This window comes from Penicillium verrucosum, assembly GCF_028828655.1.
Source record: "Penicillium verrucosum strain IBT 35672 chromosome Unknown utg000002l_segment0_segment0, whole genome shotgun sequence".
NCBI classification, from domain to species: Eukaryota; Fungi; Ascomycota; class Eurotiomycetes; order Eurotiales; family Aspergillaceae; genus Penicillium; species Penicillium verrucosum.
Window position 1 is genome coordinate 1,195,986 of NW_026643211.1, and position 17,948 is coordinate 1,213,933.

At 46.4% G+C, this 17,948-nt stretch overlaps 6 protein-coding genes across 6 annotated transcripts; 2 read left to right on the forward strand and 4 right to left on the reverse strand.

Moving 5' to 3' along the window:
- Nucleotides 1-788: 788 nt before the first annotated feature.
- Nucleotides 789-2,160, reverse strand: N7516_006075 (oxidase ustYa family protein; the record flags this gene model as incomplete). Its single annotated transcript, XM_057218795.1, has 5 exons — nt 789-1,045; nt 1,114-1,207; nt 1,366-1,511; nt 1,628-1,750; nt 1,833-2,160. 5 exons carry the CDS (start codon nt 2,158-2,160, stop codon nt 789-791), a joined length of 948 nt encoding a protein of 315 aa, XP_057072886.1.
- A 1,849-nt stretch (nt 2,161-4,009) lies between these two features.
- On the forward strand, nt 4,010-4,476 carry N7516_006076 (uncharacterized protein; the record flags this gene model as incomplete). The annotated part of the gene is made up of 2 exons (XM_057218796.1): nt 4,010-4,073; nt 4,145-4,476. The coding sequence occupies 2 exons, from the start codon at nt 4,010-4,012 to the stop codon at nt 4,474-4,476; spliced, it is 396 nt and encodes a 131-aa protein (XP_057072887.1).
- Nucleotides 4,477-6,495: 2,019 nt separating this feature from the next.
- On the reverse strand, nt 6,496-6,792 carry N7516_006077 (uncharacterized protein; the record flags this gene model as incomplete). Its single annotated transcript, XM_057218797.1, has 1 exon — nt 6,496-6,792. One exon carries the CDS (start codon nt 6,790-6,792, stop codon nt 6,496-6,498), a length of 297 nt encoding a protein of 98 aa, XP_057072888.1.
- Nucleotides 6,793-7,353: 561 nt separating this feature from the next.
- N7516_006078 (MFS transporter) lies at nt 7,354-8,943 on the reverse strand (the record flags this gene model as incomplete). Its single annotated transcript, XM_057218798.1, has 1 exon — nt 7,354-8,943. One exon carries the CDS (start codon nt 8,941-8,943, stop codon nt 7,354-7,356), a length of 1,590 nt encoding a protein of 529 aa, XP_057072889.1.
- Nucleotides 8,944-10,564: 1,621 nt separating this feature from the next.
- N7516_006079 (non-ribosomal peptide synthetase) lies at nt 10,565-16,102 on the forward strand (the record flags this gene model as incomplete). Its single annotated transcript, XM_057218799.1, has 3 exons — nt 10,565-15,718; nt 15,860-15,994; nt 16,073-16,102. The coding sequence occupies 3 exons, from the start codon at nt 10,565-10,567 to the stop codon at nt 16,100-16,102; spliced, it is 5,319 nt and encodes a 1,772-aa protein (XP_057072890.1).
- A 1,384-nt stretch (nt 16,103-17,486) lies between these two features.
- Nucleotides 17,487-17,738, reverse strand: N7516_006080 (metallo-beta-lactamase domain protein; the record flags this gene model as incomplete). Its single annotated transcript, XM_057218800.1, has 1 exon — nt 17,487-17,738. The coding sequence occupies one exon, from the start codon at nt 17,736-17,738 to the stop codon at nt 17,487-17,489; it is 252 nt and encodes an 83-aa protein (XP_057072891.1).
- Nucleotides 17,739-17,948: the final 210 nt, after the last annotated feature.

Genomic DNA, 17,948 nt, shown 5'->3' on the forward strand with positions numbered 1-17,948 from the left:
TTATTCCAACAAGATATATGAGAAAATTCGGAAAAACAAAAAGAGAATATATATATTATAATTTAAAAGTAAATATGGTAAAATGAATCAATATTTCAAGGCAAAAATGGTAATATAAAACCATAATACAAGACCCCTAATCCACCCTGTGCAGAGAGACCCCTGAGAAGATCGCTGGTCTTCATTCTGGTTCCGTATTTTTTGAAGGAACTCTGTTTCTTGATTTTTTTTTGTATTTTCTTAAAAAAAAATTCAAAATAGGTATTCCTTTTTTTTTTTTTTCGGTTTTCATTTTTCTCTTTTTCTTGCTTTTTCTTTCCAGAACCATTACTAGCAGGGATGTAGGTTACATTAGGTCGTTTCAGCCTCCGCGGGCCAAACCGACTCATTAGGTTACTTTGAGTATAGATAGTGGGTAAGCCCAGGAGATCGTGTACAATTTCCCGGCCAATACACCTGAGCGTATACAACTGCCCCTGATCGCGTGAGGCAAGTGAGACTGATTTCGATGGTGTTGCAATTTGGAGTTACGCGTCTTAACAATATCAGTTGGTGATCCTGCCTCTTATCTCCTACGTCGCTTTGCACGAGCGTCGTCTGATAAAGGGCCGTAACAGGTGAGTTTTATAGTAATGAGTATATACTTAACTATGTATTCTCCTATATCATTGCTCATTCAACTTTCTTAGCATAAGAACTAGTTCTTTGGCGATGTTGATACGTCTCCTCTAAATGATACGTCCAATTGAATCATCCCCTTAATCATGATAGAAGACGGTCCTCGCTACTCAGGGCGGAACCTTCATACCCACAACACCCTCTGGCTTTGTCGGAGGTTGATACTCCTTGATGAGATTCCCGTCTTTCCACTCGCCTGTGACATCCAGAGTCGACTTCCACTCAATCAATTTATCCCATCTCTTACAAGTGTGGATGGTGTTGAAATTCGGGTATGGCATATTGCGGCCCTCGACCCAGTTATATGTCAGAAGGGAGATATCAGCGTGACACATTAGTGTTTGGCGGAGGGTCTCGACACAGTGTTCTGTAACCTTTTATTATTTTTCCCCACTAATATTTGTAAGGCGTATGGGCAGGAGTAATAAGACATACCTAGATGACCCTCAATAACACGTGGGGGAGCCCCCGCAAAGCTACCTTCATGCTTATCGTAGTATTCGCGGTGGATGTTTTTGCGGAGTAGGTCCTAGAATCAAAACCACCTTAGTCAACCTGTGAGAATGGCGGGGGCAAAAAGAAATGAGGGAAAAGTAAGAAAAGGAAGAACAGAAAGAAAGAACAGCTAGTGTCAATATTTCTTAACTCTGCTGAGAAAAAAAAGAACACAGATGGAAGATAACTTACCACACAATGCAACTGATGAAACACATCCAACGAAGCCAAGTACTGTCCGTTGCCATAGTCATGGTCGAGCATAACAGGAAAATCATGGAATTGATTCACAGCTTCCCACCGTTCCTTCGTGATACCGATTGCGCCACCTGTGGGCCCTGTCACAATTATTTATCATCTCTTCTTCAGTCCGATCTGATAGGTTGCCCTGGGGGAAAAGAAGACAGAAGGGCCTTGCAGGACAGAGATTTGGTTTGGCATCGAATTGACTTACCATCAGTAATATTATCCCAAGCAGCGTCCACCTCGGGCCCATAGCCGGTAAATTCATTCATTATGCCAAAGCTTCCTTTGAATCTTTGGACTTCGTATTCAACGCCGTCTTCCCAGCCAGGTACTACACCATGAGAGATAGAAAATTAGTAAAAATGGCCGGCATATATATATGTATGTATATAGTATATAGGGAAATCTCTTACACCACTGCCCCAGCAATCGTCCACACTCCTTCTGTCGCAGCAGAAGAGGCACCTGTGGCTTAAAAACGAGGTATGCCAATAGACAAAGGTTCAAGAGTACCAGAAGGACCTCTGCACCTAGCCGTCCATATCGCTGTAACCAGTGTAGATGCCGTCGGAGTGGGACTCGGAAGCCATCGAATAGAAAGGGATCATTTTCGCTCTCTTCCGAGTCATGTTGGGAGAGCCTTTCGCCTCCATCTGCTCGATAGGGATCATGTGGGGGTTTCTCCAGGGAAGGAATGGGGGAGTAGACGGGTAAGGCAGATGAAGACTCGGGTACAGGCATAATTATTGAATTTCTTCAGGAGACTTGACTTTGGGACAGGTGTACACGGGAGAGAGAGAGATGAGATGGGAACGGAGACAGGAAAATAGAATACCTAAAGAGGAGAACAATCAACGTCCCAGTGGCGGAGGAGTATGATGCTGTGGAAACGATTACTGTTCATTTTGATTTCGTAACAGATAATATTATTCTGAGTGTTTGATAAGAGTACATACCGGTGGCGTGCTTGTTATCTATATGTACTATGCAGATTTCAATGTAGACGCTACTTGATCATGCAGGTCTAATGCTTGTCTATCCCAAAAAAGATCTCAAAGACATTCCAAGGGGCTCTTCATCTTTCTTCTGAGAAGACTACTGGTGGGGGACTCATAATCCATGCAAAACAATGTAACATTATAAATCCATTTATCTGCATAGTGACTGCTAGTTTCATGGACTCCATAGTGGTTATCCTGATAGCTGCAGGATTTGAATAAATTACATACTAACAAAATAACCTGCGTCAACCAGGGTACATATACTTTACATACACTATCTTACAGTCGCTTAAGTATCCTCTTGCCGGCACCTGCAGTACTGGATAATTTAGCGGTATTTTTAAGTACACCTTACTATTATGTCTCACTGTCTCCAGGGCTGCCTATAGAGGCCAGGCAGTGTACCAAGACTTATAGAGGCCAGGGTTCAAATCAACCATTATAGATGGTTGTTGATGCCTGAGTGCCTTATTTAGCACCGCTTTTTACACCGCTCTATACAGTGTATGGTAAATTTATTGATACTACAGCTGTCAAAAATGAAGCTTTTCACCTCCATACAAATGAGGTATCTCCATGTTTTCTGGCAGTCGCAAGTGCTGGAAAATGAAGCTTTTCACCTCCACACAAATAAAGTATCTCCATGTTTTCTGGCGGTCGTAGGTGCTGGAAAATGAGGCTTTTCACCTCCATACAAATAAAGTATCTCCATGTTTTCTGGCAGTCGCAAGTTCAAAAAATGAAGCTTTTCACCTCCATACAAATAAACCCCGGGTTCTGCCAGCTAGATATCCACTAATAAAAGCTAAGGGGTAAAGGGCGGTATGATTTAGTTGAGAAGGCGGTAGCAGAAGGGTGTTAACTCTTTTGCGGAGTCACTGTATGATTACTAAGGCATCTGTAATAGAAATTCAAGTATTTTAATTTTTCTGCTGTTCTAAAGTCAGGCAGTAAGGCAGCAAACCATCTATAATGGTTGATTTGAACCCTGGCCTCTATAAGTTTTGGTAGGCAGTGCAAATTATGCAGACCAATACATAGTAAGGTGCAGTCAAAATTACCGCTAAATTGTACCAGACAAGGGGATAACATGAGTGTAATGAGTCTAAACTAAAGTAGTGACTTGGCTTGAGTGTAAGATGGAATAAGTGTGCTCTTCTCACACTTCATGTCCATTTGTCTTCATATAGATAAGCAAGTTCCGGAGATGCCGTTCAGCACGCCATTGGACCTGGCTTGGGGGAGGGAATCCATCCATCTCCACCCTCGCAGTGGAAACAAACAGACACATGAGAGATAAGGTGATTGAATGTGCATAGATGTAACACAACCCATGAGCTCACTGCTTTAGTGTTGAAGGGGGCGAAGGAAAGAGGGGCACTTTAACTTGAAGTACGGGAGAGGGGTAATGGTAATTAAATTGAAGGAAAAAGAGGGCCTTAAAAGCAGGTAGCTAAAGCATTACACCGGTTCATCATACTATCATTCACCACCTCCAATTTACGCATAGTATTGATTCTTTACATCTCGTACTCCCTGAGTCTAAAACAGAGCAATTTCTTCTCCTTTCTATTTACAATTGATTCATCATGAAGATCTCTACTCTCGCTGTTACCCTCGTTCAGGCCTTGGCTGTCTCAGCCGCCGCCATTGGTAATAATACTTCCTACAACGTCTCTAATGTAGAGATTCAATAGAGGTACTGATCTCTTTACCATATATAGGTGACCTTGCATCTGTCAAGCGGGCCGCTGACAAATGGAACGCTGAAGCTTGGAGCAACTTCGTCGAAGTGTATGCTGTTGACGATACCGCGAAGAGAGATGTTGAAAATTGGAATGCGGCTGCTTGGAGCAACTTCGTCAAAGTGTATGCTGTTGACGATACCGTGAAGAGAGATGTTGAAAATTGGAATGCGGCTGCTTGGAGCAACTTCGTCAAAGTGTATGCTGTTGACGATACCGTGAAGAGAGATGTTGAAAATTGGAATGCGGCTGCTTGGAGCAACTTCATCAAGTCGTATGTCCAGGATTTCACCGTGGAGGACTCTGAATAGAGTGTTAGGTCAGTCAATAAGTTCACCAGTTCGGCGGTTCGCAAGGGTATGGATGGATGATATGTATTGGTCGGTATAAATTGAATTGGGATGGAACGAGAGCTTCTGTAGATAGATTAGGAGCGAATTTATGCACTTGATATATTAATCTCAGGATACACGACATGGTGTCTCTAAGCAATGGCTTGTTCTTATTCAGATTTACTGCTCATCTAGATTGCGGGCTTTCATTAACTGCATCCATCTCAACCGGCGAAGGACGGGCATCCAACTGGGGACCTCTGCGCCCTTTTTCTTTAGAGTTGCTTTCTATGGGCGCACTATCATGTACATAATACCATAGCTTAGCACGTCCCGATACCCCAAGGGAGGTAGTCGGCGAACGGGCTACACCCGTCACCACATGGACGTTAAACAATACAACAACAACAAAATAGATTGCGGGCTGATCCGTGCGTATCCCGAATGACTGGTGCGACCTCCAGCAACCTAATCCTTTTCTCAAGAGGCTTTCTCTTGACGTGGCGTCCACATCCAGTGTGCTCCAGTGGATTCGGGCTTATGATAGCCGAGTACAGTCAAATCCGCTTACAGTAATTCGAAGCTGCTGGAATTCGAATTCTCGTTTATTCAAGCAATTTCAGGCCGCTGAATTATAGTGAGGCTGCCAAAGAGCTCTGTTTTACTTGCAATCTGAATTATTTGAGCAAATTCATGCCGCTAGATTAGTTCAAATTAACCAGATTTGACTGTATTGCCAAACGTGACCTTGGAAAAATTGCAAAGGCTCAAAAATGATTTCAATTCTCGTTTCGTTCGTGGTTTCGGCCACTTCCTTATCGTCTGGTCCTGTCTAATCAGTCGCATGGAACCATTCTTCGTACAGTACGCAAACTCGTAATATTCTATTCGCTGGCTTTCTCGTATTGACTGCCGCCCATTTTTCTTCAATCCAGCATTTTTCAAACGATTTTCAAGTACTGGATATGTAACGGAGTGGAAGGGTCAGATCTGTGTAAGATTATGAAGGAAGACATGATGGGGCTTCCGGCAGAGGCTGGTTGTAGGAAACCTGATAATCCAGATTAACAAACATAGTTACAGAGTGACTTATTGAAAGTGGAATCTATCTGGGAAGATCTTTGCTGCCTATTTCTACACCTGGGATAGTAGGAACTGATGGGAAGTTATAACATAGTAAGTGAACATAGAGATAGATGCTAAGTGCTTGGTCATTGGTATTCAGAGTCCAGACTGCTATCAACAGAAAATCCAGGATCAGGATATAGTGGATTCTTGTAGGCTGACAGGATCATCGAACCCATTACGTCCATCACACTAAAGGTACATCCTCAGACATCTCTGCATCTATATTATCTTCCTATTTCACATTCCAATTCAGCTGATACACCCAGGCATCACCAGCAGCCACTGTTAATCATACAATCTCCCAGAGTGGACCTTGAATTTTCCAGAAAGGGTAATCGCAGGAAATGCCAACGGTGCAACCGTGTCACTCCATAATCCAGTCTCAGGAGAAGGAGTTATTTCATTATGGCAATGGCGACCAGCCATCCACCGCGTGATGTAGACTGTCAAACTGTGCTCAAGTAGAGAGTTGTGATGAAGAGTGCGCGAATGAACATGTATGTGATTGATTTCTCTGGCGTCAATGCATTACATCAATGAGGCACAGCTGGATATTTGAAAAAGGTTCGCTGAGCTGCCTACGTATACGGAGTACAGTAGGTGCTCATAAGTTTCCGTCTAACCCGATTCTGCTGGCAATAAGCGTTTAGGATTGTCAGTAACCACCCGCCGATTTTCCAGTATACTAAAAGTTATTCTTGCTTTCAATCCTATTCAAATATCATATTGTCTTTAATAGACCTTATTATACTCTCTTATTCCGATTTATTTCAATCTGTAATCGGGCGATTTAGGCGGTGTATATTTGGCGGTGTAGGAGTTGGACGGAAACTTATGAGCACCCACTGTAGACGTACAAGATTCCAGGCCTTACAGACCAAGGCAATTCATTACTGGGTGGGGCTTGCTGTCTGCAAGGGAGTGGGGTACCATTTCACTCGCAGCAGCTTGAGCAGCCAGTACGGAAGTACATTCCACATCCGTTGAACCTTGAGACTTGGAAGCTTTCTTCATGTTGAGACTAGTGCCCTTCGCCTTGCTGTTTCGGCCTAGCGCAGCGCACATCTGCGGATCTACCGGAAGCACAGTTCTTCTTGACGCTGAGGCCTCCGACGGAGACCCACGGCGAAGGTTTACAGGCGAATGTGCCGAGATTACTCCATACATCGTACCTACCTAGGTAGGTAGTTTTCCATACGTCTGTGGGTCGTATTCAAATGTGGAGGTAGTAAGCTTCCTCTATGGCGTAGTCCATACTCCACCCCTAATGTAATATTCGCTGCGAGTGTGTAACACATTTCTTTGCTTTCTCATTCAACGCTTGGTAATCAATGCATGATCTCAACTTATCGGTATCTTTCTGCATGACAAACCATATCCTCCACGATATCTTTGCCGTCCTTGGGATACCACAACCCCGGCGGAGGTTTTCTTCAACGAACACAATGAGTGACTTCTCTTCTTTCAGGGTTAGACGCGTACTCAAGCGTCATGACGGGTCTCGCGTACATTATCAATCTCACAAATCATAGTACCGAGGCGGAGGGTCAAGATAGAAGAAGAAGGATACGTATATCTATCTGGTCCTCTATTTAGTTATTTTCCTAGTAAAAGCCTTAGGATGCTACATATGAATTCAAATAATCTATAGACATGTATTTGTGCTCCCTACTAGGCTAATTGATTATATCTTCAGGAATGTTAGGCATCCAAGTGGGAAAAGCGCGCTCAAGCATCTGCAAGTCTGCTTCTGGCTCGAATCCTCGGCCCATAGAAAACAAGAACCCACGGCACAATAGAAAGAGCAACACCAACACCCCCCAGCAGGCTGGACGCACCTTGGAAAGTCAATGCATTGAACATCTGATCGGTGCAGAGCGGAAGCACCGCTGCGAAAACATTGCGACAAAACGATTGAGCGGCAATCGCCGAACTAGCATACACATGGTACGTATCGGCCAGGTAATTAAAAACAGCCAGGTAGACAGAAAAGATGCCGATCGTAATACACCCCACAGCCAGCACCGGAACGATCCAGTGGACGGACGAAAAGAGGGTCCATCCCAACCAGAAAAGTCCGATGGGGAGCAACATGCTCTGAAGACAAGCAGGATAGAGTCGCCCTTCAGGTGTTTGGGAGACGGTCCTTTTTCGCCGCGAGACATGATCAAGAAACACCGAGATGCCGGCGGCAATAAGGGAGGCAACAGAGATGGAAATAAACACCAGTCCAGTCTGTTCTGTATCAAAATCATGATTCACACTGAAAACCAGTGGTATTGCTTCGAAGGTCATATAGAGGATAGACCATGCAAAGGACATCCAGAGGGAAAACCAGAATACCACGCTTTCCGTCCATAGTAGCCGGAGGGGGCGAAGCAGGGATATCTTGATCAAGACCAGAACAGTAGCACGTTCTTCGTCGGCCTTGACTTTCCAACGAAGACGAAGCTTCTGACCATTGTCAAAGGACTCGACGAGCCCCTCCAGCCCGACTCTCTCACGGGTGTCGTAGTATGTATTCAGGATCTTGGCTTTGCGGCTGAGAAGTACACTGCCTCGTGTCTCATTAAAGAAAACAATGAGAGACATGACAACGACTCCACAGCTGATTGCTTGGACGTAGAAGATCCAGCGCCAGGAAGTGTGCTGCGCGATAATTGATGATACCAGGGGTCCAAGTCCTGTACCGCATAAGGCGGCACCGGTGAAGATGCTCATAGCGGTATTCCTCTCCGCTGCCTCATAGAGGTCGCTTACGACGCCTCCAACCATCGTCGAGAAGACGGAGCATGACACCCCTGCTAGAGCCCGCGTCACCAGCATACCGGCATAACTGGCAGTAACACCCGAGCCAATTTGCGAGATCACATAGACAATACCGGCCGTGACAAACACCGGTCGCCGGCCTTGTATTTCCGAGAACGGCGCAAGGACCATGGGAGCAATGGCGAAGCAGAGGGTGAACGTGGTGATTCCCGTATAGACCATCGTGGTATCCACGTGCCATTCAGCCTTGTACTGGTCCAGACCTGCGGTGTATGCGCCGGGAGTGTAGGTTGTGACTAAAGTGCTGAGGCAGGAGAGCCAAGTAATGAATATCTTCCGGGCTCGCGACCATGCGAGGGGAGACGTACATCGGCCGAGATCAGGCAGCTCCGGGCCGATAACCCCATTCTCATTCTGTTGTAAAGGTGGGAGGGGTGTATCGAAGGTAAGGTACCGGAATTCAATCTCAAGCTCTTCATGGTGCTCATCCTCCATTCGTTCTTCACGGGGCGAGGGCAAATTTTCGTTGGATTGTGCAGCCGGAGCCATTGATGGAATGACGGTAACTTTCTCTCCAGTCACCGCTGTTCTTATCTCCAGGTGTTACGGAGATCAAGAGCAAATCCATGAAGGTTGCTGCATCAGCGTGAACCGTTCTCCACGGGTTTCAAACGCCCCGACATTCTTAGAATTGAATGAGCAGTTAACGCCAAATCCCACGGTCATCACCAGCCCCGAAGAAACTCCGCCGCTTGATACTGTATCGGATTAAGATTGTAATCCAATGACCGCAAGGCTGAAACGCTACCCCGCTGTCCATCCAAATGGGTGATGATCATCCCGTCTCCCGCTCGGAACCCCGTCGGCGAGCGAAGACAACTCCTAGGGAGTATCATCTAGTCTCACCCGTCGGCCACGAGCTGTCTTCCGTAGTAGAATATTACAAGCGTCCTCTTTTATCTGTTCCCAGTAGGATATAGGCGGTCGAGTCAGGTCCTGTGTTTTGTATCCTTGACCACAACTCGATTGTTCAATATAGGAAAATAACCATTTTCTAAATTTAATTTATATTAGGATATTTTTAATATAAGGGAATTATGATATACTAAAAATCAAGCGAGAATATCTTCTCGTCGATATATTCGCACCTGAAAAATCGCATTTAGTATGGTGTTTTGGGGACGGGCGGGAATTACGTTATCATATTGAGATAAGGTTATTAATGAACAATCTACCTAATCAGCTTAACGAAGGCGGTGGCGATTGGCGGGCAAAATAGATTAACCTACAGCAGTAGGGGAAGTGAGATTTGACCAACGCAGGAGAATCCAAGATAAGGTTGTATTTACCTCGTATGGACATATGTGTGAAGACACCCGACGTGGCTAGAGGTTAGTGTTGTTTGATCCCAAACCACGTTCCCGCTTCAACCACTTTCTACAGTACAAGATTTCAAAGTACTCTAGTCTATCTAGGTAATTTCGTTAGTACGGTGGAGCCGACAAGGGTCATCGAATTGCCAGGGGATATATACATAGTATCTATCACCTTCTAAAAATGGTTTAACTTCCTTAACAATAAAAAGCTCAGTGGTCAAAGCGCAGTATTTCTAGCAGAAATTCTTCCTTATCTAGTCCCCCCAATAAATTACATACAAAATCACCTCAGTCAACCAGAGTAGGAATGACTAGTAATCTTCAGTAACAGAGTATAACGGTAATACTGAGTAAAATAGACTAGTCCTATTACTCGCTACTGTACCTCTTGCCAAGATTCTGATCATATCTAGTCATTCACGCGCTTCCAGTGAACAATATCATAATATCAGTAAATAGTTCTGAGTGAGCCCAATAGAATTGCCATGTTCCTCATCAGCAGGCTAGGAGGGACTCGGAGTCTCGGAGTGTTAGCTGAGACCCAAGTAAATTACAGCTGAAAAAGTCTGGTAAACTTTAGAGAAATAAAAAACTGGATCCACTGAGTTACGGGGAGGATTACAATATTGACTTGATACTGGCCCAGGAGTTTCCTGGAGTCTCTTGATGGTGCTAAGGACTGAAACTTCCGATAGATAACTACATATATATATGTATAAAGTGGGCAGCAACCAAGGTGGGCACACACACACACGCACACAAGTCCGATCAATATACACCCATACACAAACAAAATGATTCTTACTCGGGTTCTGGAAGAATCGGCCTGCCCTTTCCCTCCAATTCCACATAATGTCGGTTTTGCTACCCCAATGCAACACCTCTTTCATGCAATCCCCTTCAAAATCAGCACCACGGGCTTTTCCTACATTCCAGCAGTGGTCCTAGCTAGTTGGTCCGTTGTCCTCGCCACTCATAGCTCCGCACAAGATGTGGTATATGGGGTTATTCTGGATGACCAGAGCAGCATTGTTCCTCTCAAGGCATCCATGAAAAACGGGTCATCGATAGTCGATTTCTGTCATGAGATGCAACGATTCTTATCTGGGATAACCGTGCATTCGCATTCAACAGTTGATGGAGTCAGCAAGAACTGTGAAGATGCATCTCAAGTACGAAAATTCCAGACTGTGATAGATGTTCGAAATCTATTCAAAGCGAGAACACCATCTCCCGGAGTTCATCGTTTCACAGAGAACGCGAAGGGAACTGTTCATATTACATGCCAGCTAATCGACAAGTACTTGGGTTTTACCGCCAACTTTGACGCCACCTTGGTCTCGTCGGCTCGAATGCAGAATATTCTTTATGAAATGGGACACGTGGCTACTCAGCTCGTGGCTGCCAGCCCTAACACCGCTCTGGATGACCTTGAGGTGATCAGTCCCCACGAGATGATGCAGATTCGATCGTGGAATTATGGGCTATCGCTAGATGCCGAGGGGACATGTGTCCATGATACGATCAGCGCCTGGGCTCAAGTGCAGCCTAGCGCAGAAGCCATATACGCTTGGGATAAGGCTTTGACTTATGCAGAACTAGATCGGTTCGCAACGAGTCTCTCGCTGCATCTGAATCAGTTAGGCGCTGGGGAGGGCGACATCATACCGATCTGCTTCGAGAGAAGCGCCCTGGCCATTGTGGTCATGCTCGCGGTTCTGAAGACCGGAAGCGCCTTCGTTCCATTGGAGCACTCCAACCCAGTTAGCCGAAATTTGGAAATCGTGCAGCAATCCGGGGCACATATGGTACTTGTTTCCAGCGAGCAATCTCAAGACTGGATTAATAAAGCAGCCACCTTTCCTATCGATTGGGACCTTCTCTACGCTCTGCCTCCTCAGAAGAAAACGGCTCTCCGACCAGTCGATCCGACATTATTGGCATATATCATTTTCACGTCTGGAAGTACGGGGAATCCGAAGGGAGTGATGATCGAGCACCGTTCATTAAGTCTGAGCCTAAAAATCCACGGACCAGGGTATATCTATAATCAGAACACCTCGTCACGGGTGTTGCAATTTGCATCGCTGGCCTTCGACGCCTCGATGACGGAGCATATAGCCCCACTCTCGCATGGTGGCTGTGTCTGCATTCCCGACCATGAGACGCGTATGGGGAATATTGCAGAGTTTATGAATGCTGCTCGGGTGAACTGGGCCTTTTTTACCCCTTCGTTTTTCAAATTGATTCAGCCACATGATGTTCCATTGCTGAAAACGGTGGTTCTCGGCGGAGAGGCCATTACCGATGATTGTATAGACCGCTGGGCTGCTCGGATCACGTTGATCAATGGTTATGGACCGTCTGAGACAACGATCGTCGCCACAGCTTGCAGGGTGTATCCAAATAGCACAAACCGTGCATCTATTGGTACTGGACTTGCATGTAGGGCCTGGGTAGTCGATGTGGATGATGTGCAGCGCCTCCTACCAGTTGGGCTCGTGGGGGAGCTTCTCATTCAAGGACCGACAGTCGGTCGAGGGTATCTAAATGATGAGGAGAAGACAGGAGCGGCATTTATATCAACGCCTAGGTGGCTGCCACAAATTTACCAAGATCACAGGCTTTACAAGACAGGGGATGTAGTTCGTCTTGAAACTGACGGCTCCATCACCTATGTCGGTCGCAAAGATACACAGGTCAAGATACGTGGCCAGCGGATTGAATTGTCTGAGATCGAAAGCCGTATTTCTTCACAACCCGAAGTCCAGCATGTTGCGGTATTTGCACCCAAAGACGGACTTTTTGCAAATCGGCTGGTTGCAGTGGTTGATCTCCGTTTTTTCTCGCTCTCGTCGACGAACTCGACAACCCGCGTTGAGCTTCTTCCCAAGGCCATAATACAACAAGCGAATGCCTATGTGGCAAGTATCAGAGACTCAATCTCTCAGCTGTTGCCATCCTATATGGTCCCCGACATCTGGATCCCTATCGACGCAATGCCAATCAGCAATTCTGGGAAAGCCGGACGGTCTGTTGTAAGAGCATGGCTTGCACGGATGGATGAGGAAACATACCACCAAATTATGAAGGATGGCACCGAAACAGGAGAGGTCATTGCGAAACTACCTACGAGCCGGGCAGAAAAAATATTGTGCAGCGCCTGGGCTTATGCTTTGAACCTTGATCCCGCTTCAGTCAGCATTGATATCCCATTTCAAGCTCTGCAAGGTGATTCAATTAGTGCCATTCAGGCGGTTACCAGATGTCGCAAGGATAATCTTCAGGTCAAAGTTGCAGATATTCTTCGAGGAGACACAATAGCTCAGCTGGCGGTCAACTCTGGCTCAATCAGGTCATCGACTACACAGGTCAAAACAGACTGTCAGCGCCGCTTTAAACTGTCCCCAATACAACAAATGTATGCGCAGCATGCACCGCAGGAAAGACATCACTTCAATCAGAGCATCCTTCTGCGGGTAACAAAGCCTGTTTCGGAACAATCTATTTGGCGCTCACTCTCGGCGGTGGTTCAGCGGCATCCCGTTCTTCGCGTCCGTTTCCACAGAGCCGAGCAAGAAGGATGGACACAGCGGATCACTGGTGAGGTAGAGAAGTCTTTTACATTTCAAACACATAATATCGCCGCATCGTCTGATGCCCGGTCCATCCTGAGCCAGAGCCAGAGTGCCGTGGATGCCATTGCTGGGCCGGTCTTCCACGCAGATCTCATCACGATGGATGGCAGCTCGCAGCTGTTGTTCCTCGTGGCGCATCATATTGTGATAGACTTGATCTCCTGGCGTATTATCATCGATGACCTCAACACCTATATCGACACAGGGTGCCTTGGTGTTGGAGAGTCGGTTTCGTTTCAGACATGGTGCGAGCTCCTCGAGGACCATGTCCGGCAATTCTGGCCACCTTCCAAGGCACTCCCATATACAATACCATCGGCTGGACTTAAATATTGGGGCATGCAAGGACTAGACAATGTGTATGGCGATGTTATGCATATCCAATTCACATTGGCTCTCGATACAAAATTAGCCATTCTGGATGCCTGCCACAAAATCGGATGCGAACTGTTGGACTTGTTCCTCGCCACCTTGTTCCAATCGTTTGCTAAGGTTTTTGATGATCGCGAACTGCCTCCGGTCTTCAATGAAGGGCATGGTCGTGAGCTTTGGGACGCGGAAATCGACATATCCGCAACGGTGGGTTGGTTCACCACACTGTGTCCAATTATTCCCTGTACCAGCCCGGAGCACAGCATTCTTGAGGCTGTCCGTCGGGTTCAACACACTCGGAAGAGCATTCCGCACAATGGACTTATTTATTTTGCTTCTAGGTTTCTGGATCTTCGTGAGTCCGGAGTAAACATGGCCGAGATTGTCTTTAATTATATGGGGTCATTCCAGAACCTTGACCGCGAGGACCCTGTGCTACAACTTGTTCCAGGCTCTCTTGGCATTTCCGGTGATTTTGCCAGCGCCAATATGCGTCGCTTCTCCTTGCTTGAGATCTCTGCCAGAATGACAGAGAAAAACCAAATCGAGTTCACCTTCTCGTACAATCAACATATGAAACATCGTGGCCGTATTGAGCTCTGGGCCGCACAATGCGCAAGGCTACTCGAGCGAGCTGCTGAAGAACTCGGCCGTGACTCCCCCAACAACCGTCTCTGCGAGATGTCTCTCATGTCTATAGATTACGAAGAAGCATCCACCTTTCTCAATAATGTGATTAGGGAGTTGGACATTACCTATCACAAGCTAGAGGCTGTATACCCCACGTCCGCTATCCAGAACGCCATGCTGGTAGCTCAGGATGGACCGCTTGGCTGCTACAGAACTCGTCTGGCCCTCAACGTGACAGGGGCCCATGGGCAACCCGTTGATCCCCAGACTCTCCACGAGGCCTGGAATAAAGTTGTTCAGTACCATTCCATCCTCCGAACGGTCTTCGTCAGGCGTGCACAAAATAAAAATACATTCGATCAGGTTGTCCTCCGGAAAACGACTGCTATGGTGGAGCATATCAGCTTATCCGAGTCAACGAGCTTCCACCACATCCTCAATGTTTCTTCTCCTGAATTATTATCATGGTCCCCACTCCAGCCCTGTCACCGACTCACAATCTGTAAAGTCGGAGAAGACCAACTCGCATGTCTCCTCGAAATTAGTCATGCCCTAATCGACCAAGCTTCCTTGGCCCCGATTTTGGACGATCTCGCTCGGTTTTATTCAAACAATCTCCCAACTCACCCAGCCACGCCATACAGCACGCTCGTCAAACACATCGCAGGCCAGGACCCCATCGAAGCAATCAAGTACTGGAATTCCATTCTGCCAAATGATACTGAACCATGCCATCTGACCTTCCCAATCTCTTCCTCTACCACTGATCCTCAGAGCATGAGAATCAGACATACCATCATCCCTCTATCATCATCGACGAAGTCTTTGCTCTCAAACGCTTCCCTCACAAAATACACACCTTCCACCGTTCTCCGAACGGCCTGGGCTCTCCTCCTCCAGCAGCACACTGGCTCCTCAAGTCCTATATTCGGATATGTGGTGTCAGGCCGGGACGTACCTATCGACAATATCGGGTCTATCGCTGGTCCGTTCCTGAACATCCTCGCGTGTCGCATCTCCCTAGCGGGCACCCCTAATCGCCCTGCAGTTACAACCTTGCTGGAGAACATGCAGACGCAATTCTTGGAAAGTTTGCCGTATCAGCATCACTTCCTCACTTTTGCTGCGCAGCAGCAGCACCTACGGACTAGGAACGGGAATTCGGATGATTTGGCAGGAGGGGCACCAACCAGATTGCTTTTTAATACATTATTCAATTTTCGAAGAAACATGTCTGCAGCCCGTACGGATGACGGGGAACTGGCGGCATTGGATTTTAAACCTGTGGGCGAGGAAGATCCTTTTGATGTGAGTCTTATCAGCCACTTTTCCCCCCCCCCTTTCTTCTTTTTTTGAACTACTTCCTTTTCTATCGTATTCCCGAAACACTTTCCTTCGTAATAGAGATACATGGACTTAAATGGCTAATGGTTTCCGGGTGCGATCTAGTATGATATTGTCGTTGAAATTGACCACACGGAATCAGGCGATTTCGTCGCCAAGTTGACATCCTGGACACATGTTGTGCCTGAAGCCGATGTGATCAAATTAGCGGAGGAGTATGCAGAGTCAGTTGCGGCTGTGGTGGGCGAACTGGTTAACACTGGAGATAGATAGATCTACCTTGATTTTGAACATAGACAAACTCACTAACAGTCTTAGTCCACTGTCTATCATCGGCAGAAGGATTAAGTGCCATGGGATTACTGAATTGTCCCTGCTTTTTGTGGACCATAAAAAGTTTGCTTGAAGATTATGCTAGCCAGACCTGAACACATTTCTTGATAATTAATACATTTCTAATACAGGTTTTTAACTATACCAATACTCCTCGAGGGGTGTGTTAAAGCTGTCGGGTCTCGAGAACGGAGTGCAACCGGCCATTTCCAATATATAGTAGCGTATTTATTGAAAATAATCACTGAATAATGGCATTCCTTAGTCTAGCTAATTACTATCGAAAAATTATTAATAAGTATACTGGAGTTATTGCTGAGCGTCGTCACATAATATACTTATTTTCTATAGAGTACCTTGGTAAGTACTGTGCCGGGCATGCTCTATCTGCGGAAACTAGTGGAAGTGAACCAGGGGTGAAGACAACCTTGGAAACCCTATGAGTATATCCGTAATTCCGTCACCTAATTATACGTCGGATTATCAATATTAGGAATCATCGGCAAGATTTTGGTATCTGCAGGCAACAGGAGACCGAAGGCACGAACGGCTTCTAAGCCAGTAATAGCCAAATATTACCAGATGCAAATGTCAGATGATTAGGGACACTGACCACTGACAGGACTAGATACTCAGCACGAATCATGCACTCTAAGGATGTGTTGCGTGCCGACAATCTTTCTCAGAACAAGTAGCCATTCAGTCTTTCCAGCGACCTCTTTTCTAATGCATGATGCCGGTTCTCCTCCCAGGTCTCCCCACCTTCCCCAAATTGATTAGACAAACGACCTAGGAAAAAGTGCAAATTCGCCTTGCATTGTGGGAATGCGTTTTGGAAGTACTCATACAGCTCCTGGACCTGTGACTGAGTGGGTGTGTAAGTCACCTTCTCGCCGAATAAACCAAGGTACTTTTTAGTATGAGCGAGATCGGCCTGCGCGTCTAACTCCCATCCCGAGTCCATGTGGCCAGGAATCAGCTTCGTCGGCTGGAGGGCCGAGATAAGATCCACCGTGCTGATCCACGCCTGGAGTAGAGCGGGATTTTCAACCTCTTCGACCCTGTAATTTTTCCTTCGGCATCAGTTTTGGATCTATATCGACTAGAGGGGGTTGGAAAGTATTTACCAGCAGTGGGTACTTCTCCCGTAAACTGTATCGCCACAGATAATCGTTCTCTCGACTGGCATCCAGAATATCGTATGGTCCACCGAATCACCTTGCAACGGACCCAGAAGCACCACCGGACTATCTTGATTGCCTTGTAACAAGAAGAAACTGAAGTTGTACTCTTTGGGCTTCCTGGGCGCTTCGGGCACATCATTTCCAAAGATAGTGGGCCAATATTTCACCTTGGCCGCATATTCACGATTGATGCCTTCGACCACATGCGGTGCTGCTTAGAATTTCGCTGAGGGAAAGGCCTCAAGGATAGCATTGGCCGAAAAGAAATGATCCGGGTGGTGGTGGGTGACAAACACCGCTTTGAGGGGTTTATCGGTCGTGGTTTTGACCCAGCTGACGACAGACACTGCGTCTGAGATCAGGAAAGGAGGGTCAATCAGGATGGACTCTTCAGCACCGACGATCAGTGTGGTGATACTGGAGAGGCCCTTGATCGAGGAAGAATGGTGATACGTCTGGAGAGGCATATTTCCTGGTGTAAATGAGGTTTCTTTGGACTTCGAATGGATCCAAAGGAAGTATGAAAATAAAAGGGGATCATTTCGTTCATACTTGTCGATTTAAGGGACGAAGAAAGCCGACAATACGATCATTACACTACAGTCCCGAGGTTATGCAGTTGACGGATCATCGTTAAACGTTGATGGTGTCAGGGAGGAGGTGTGTGGGGAAGCGTG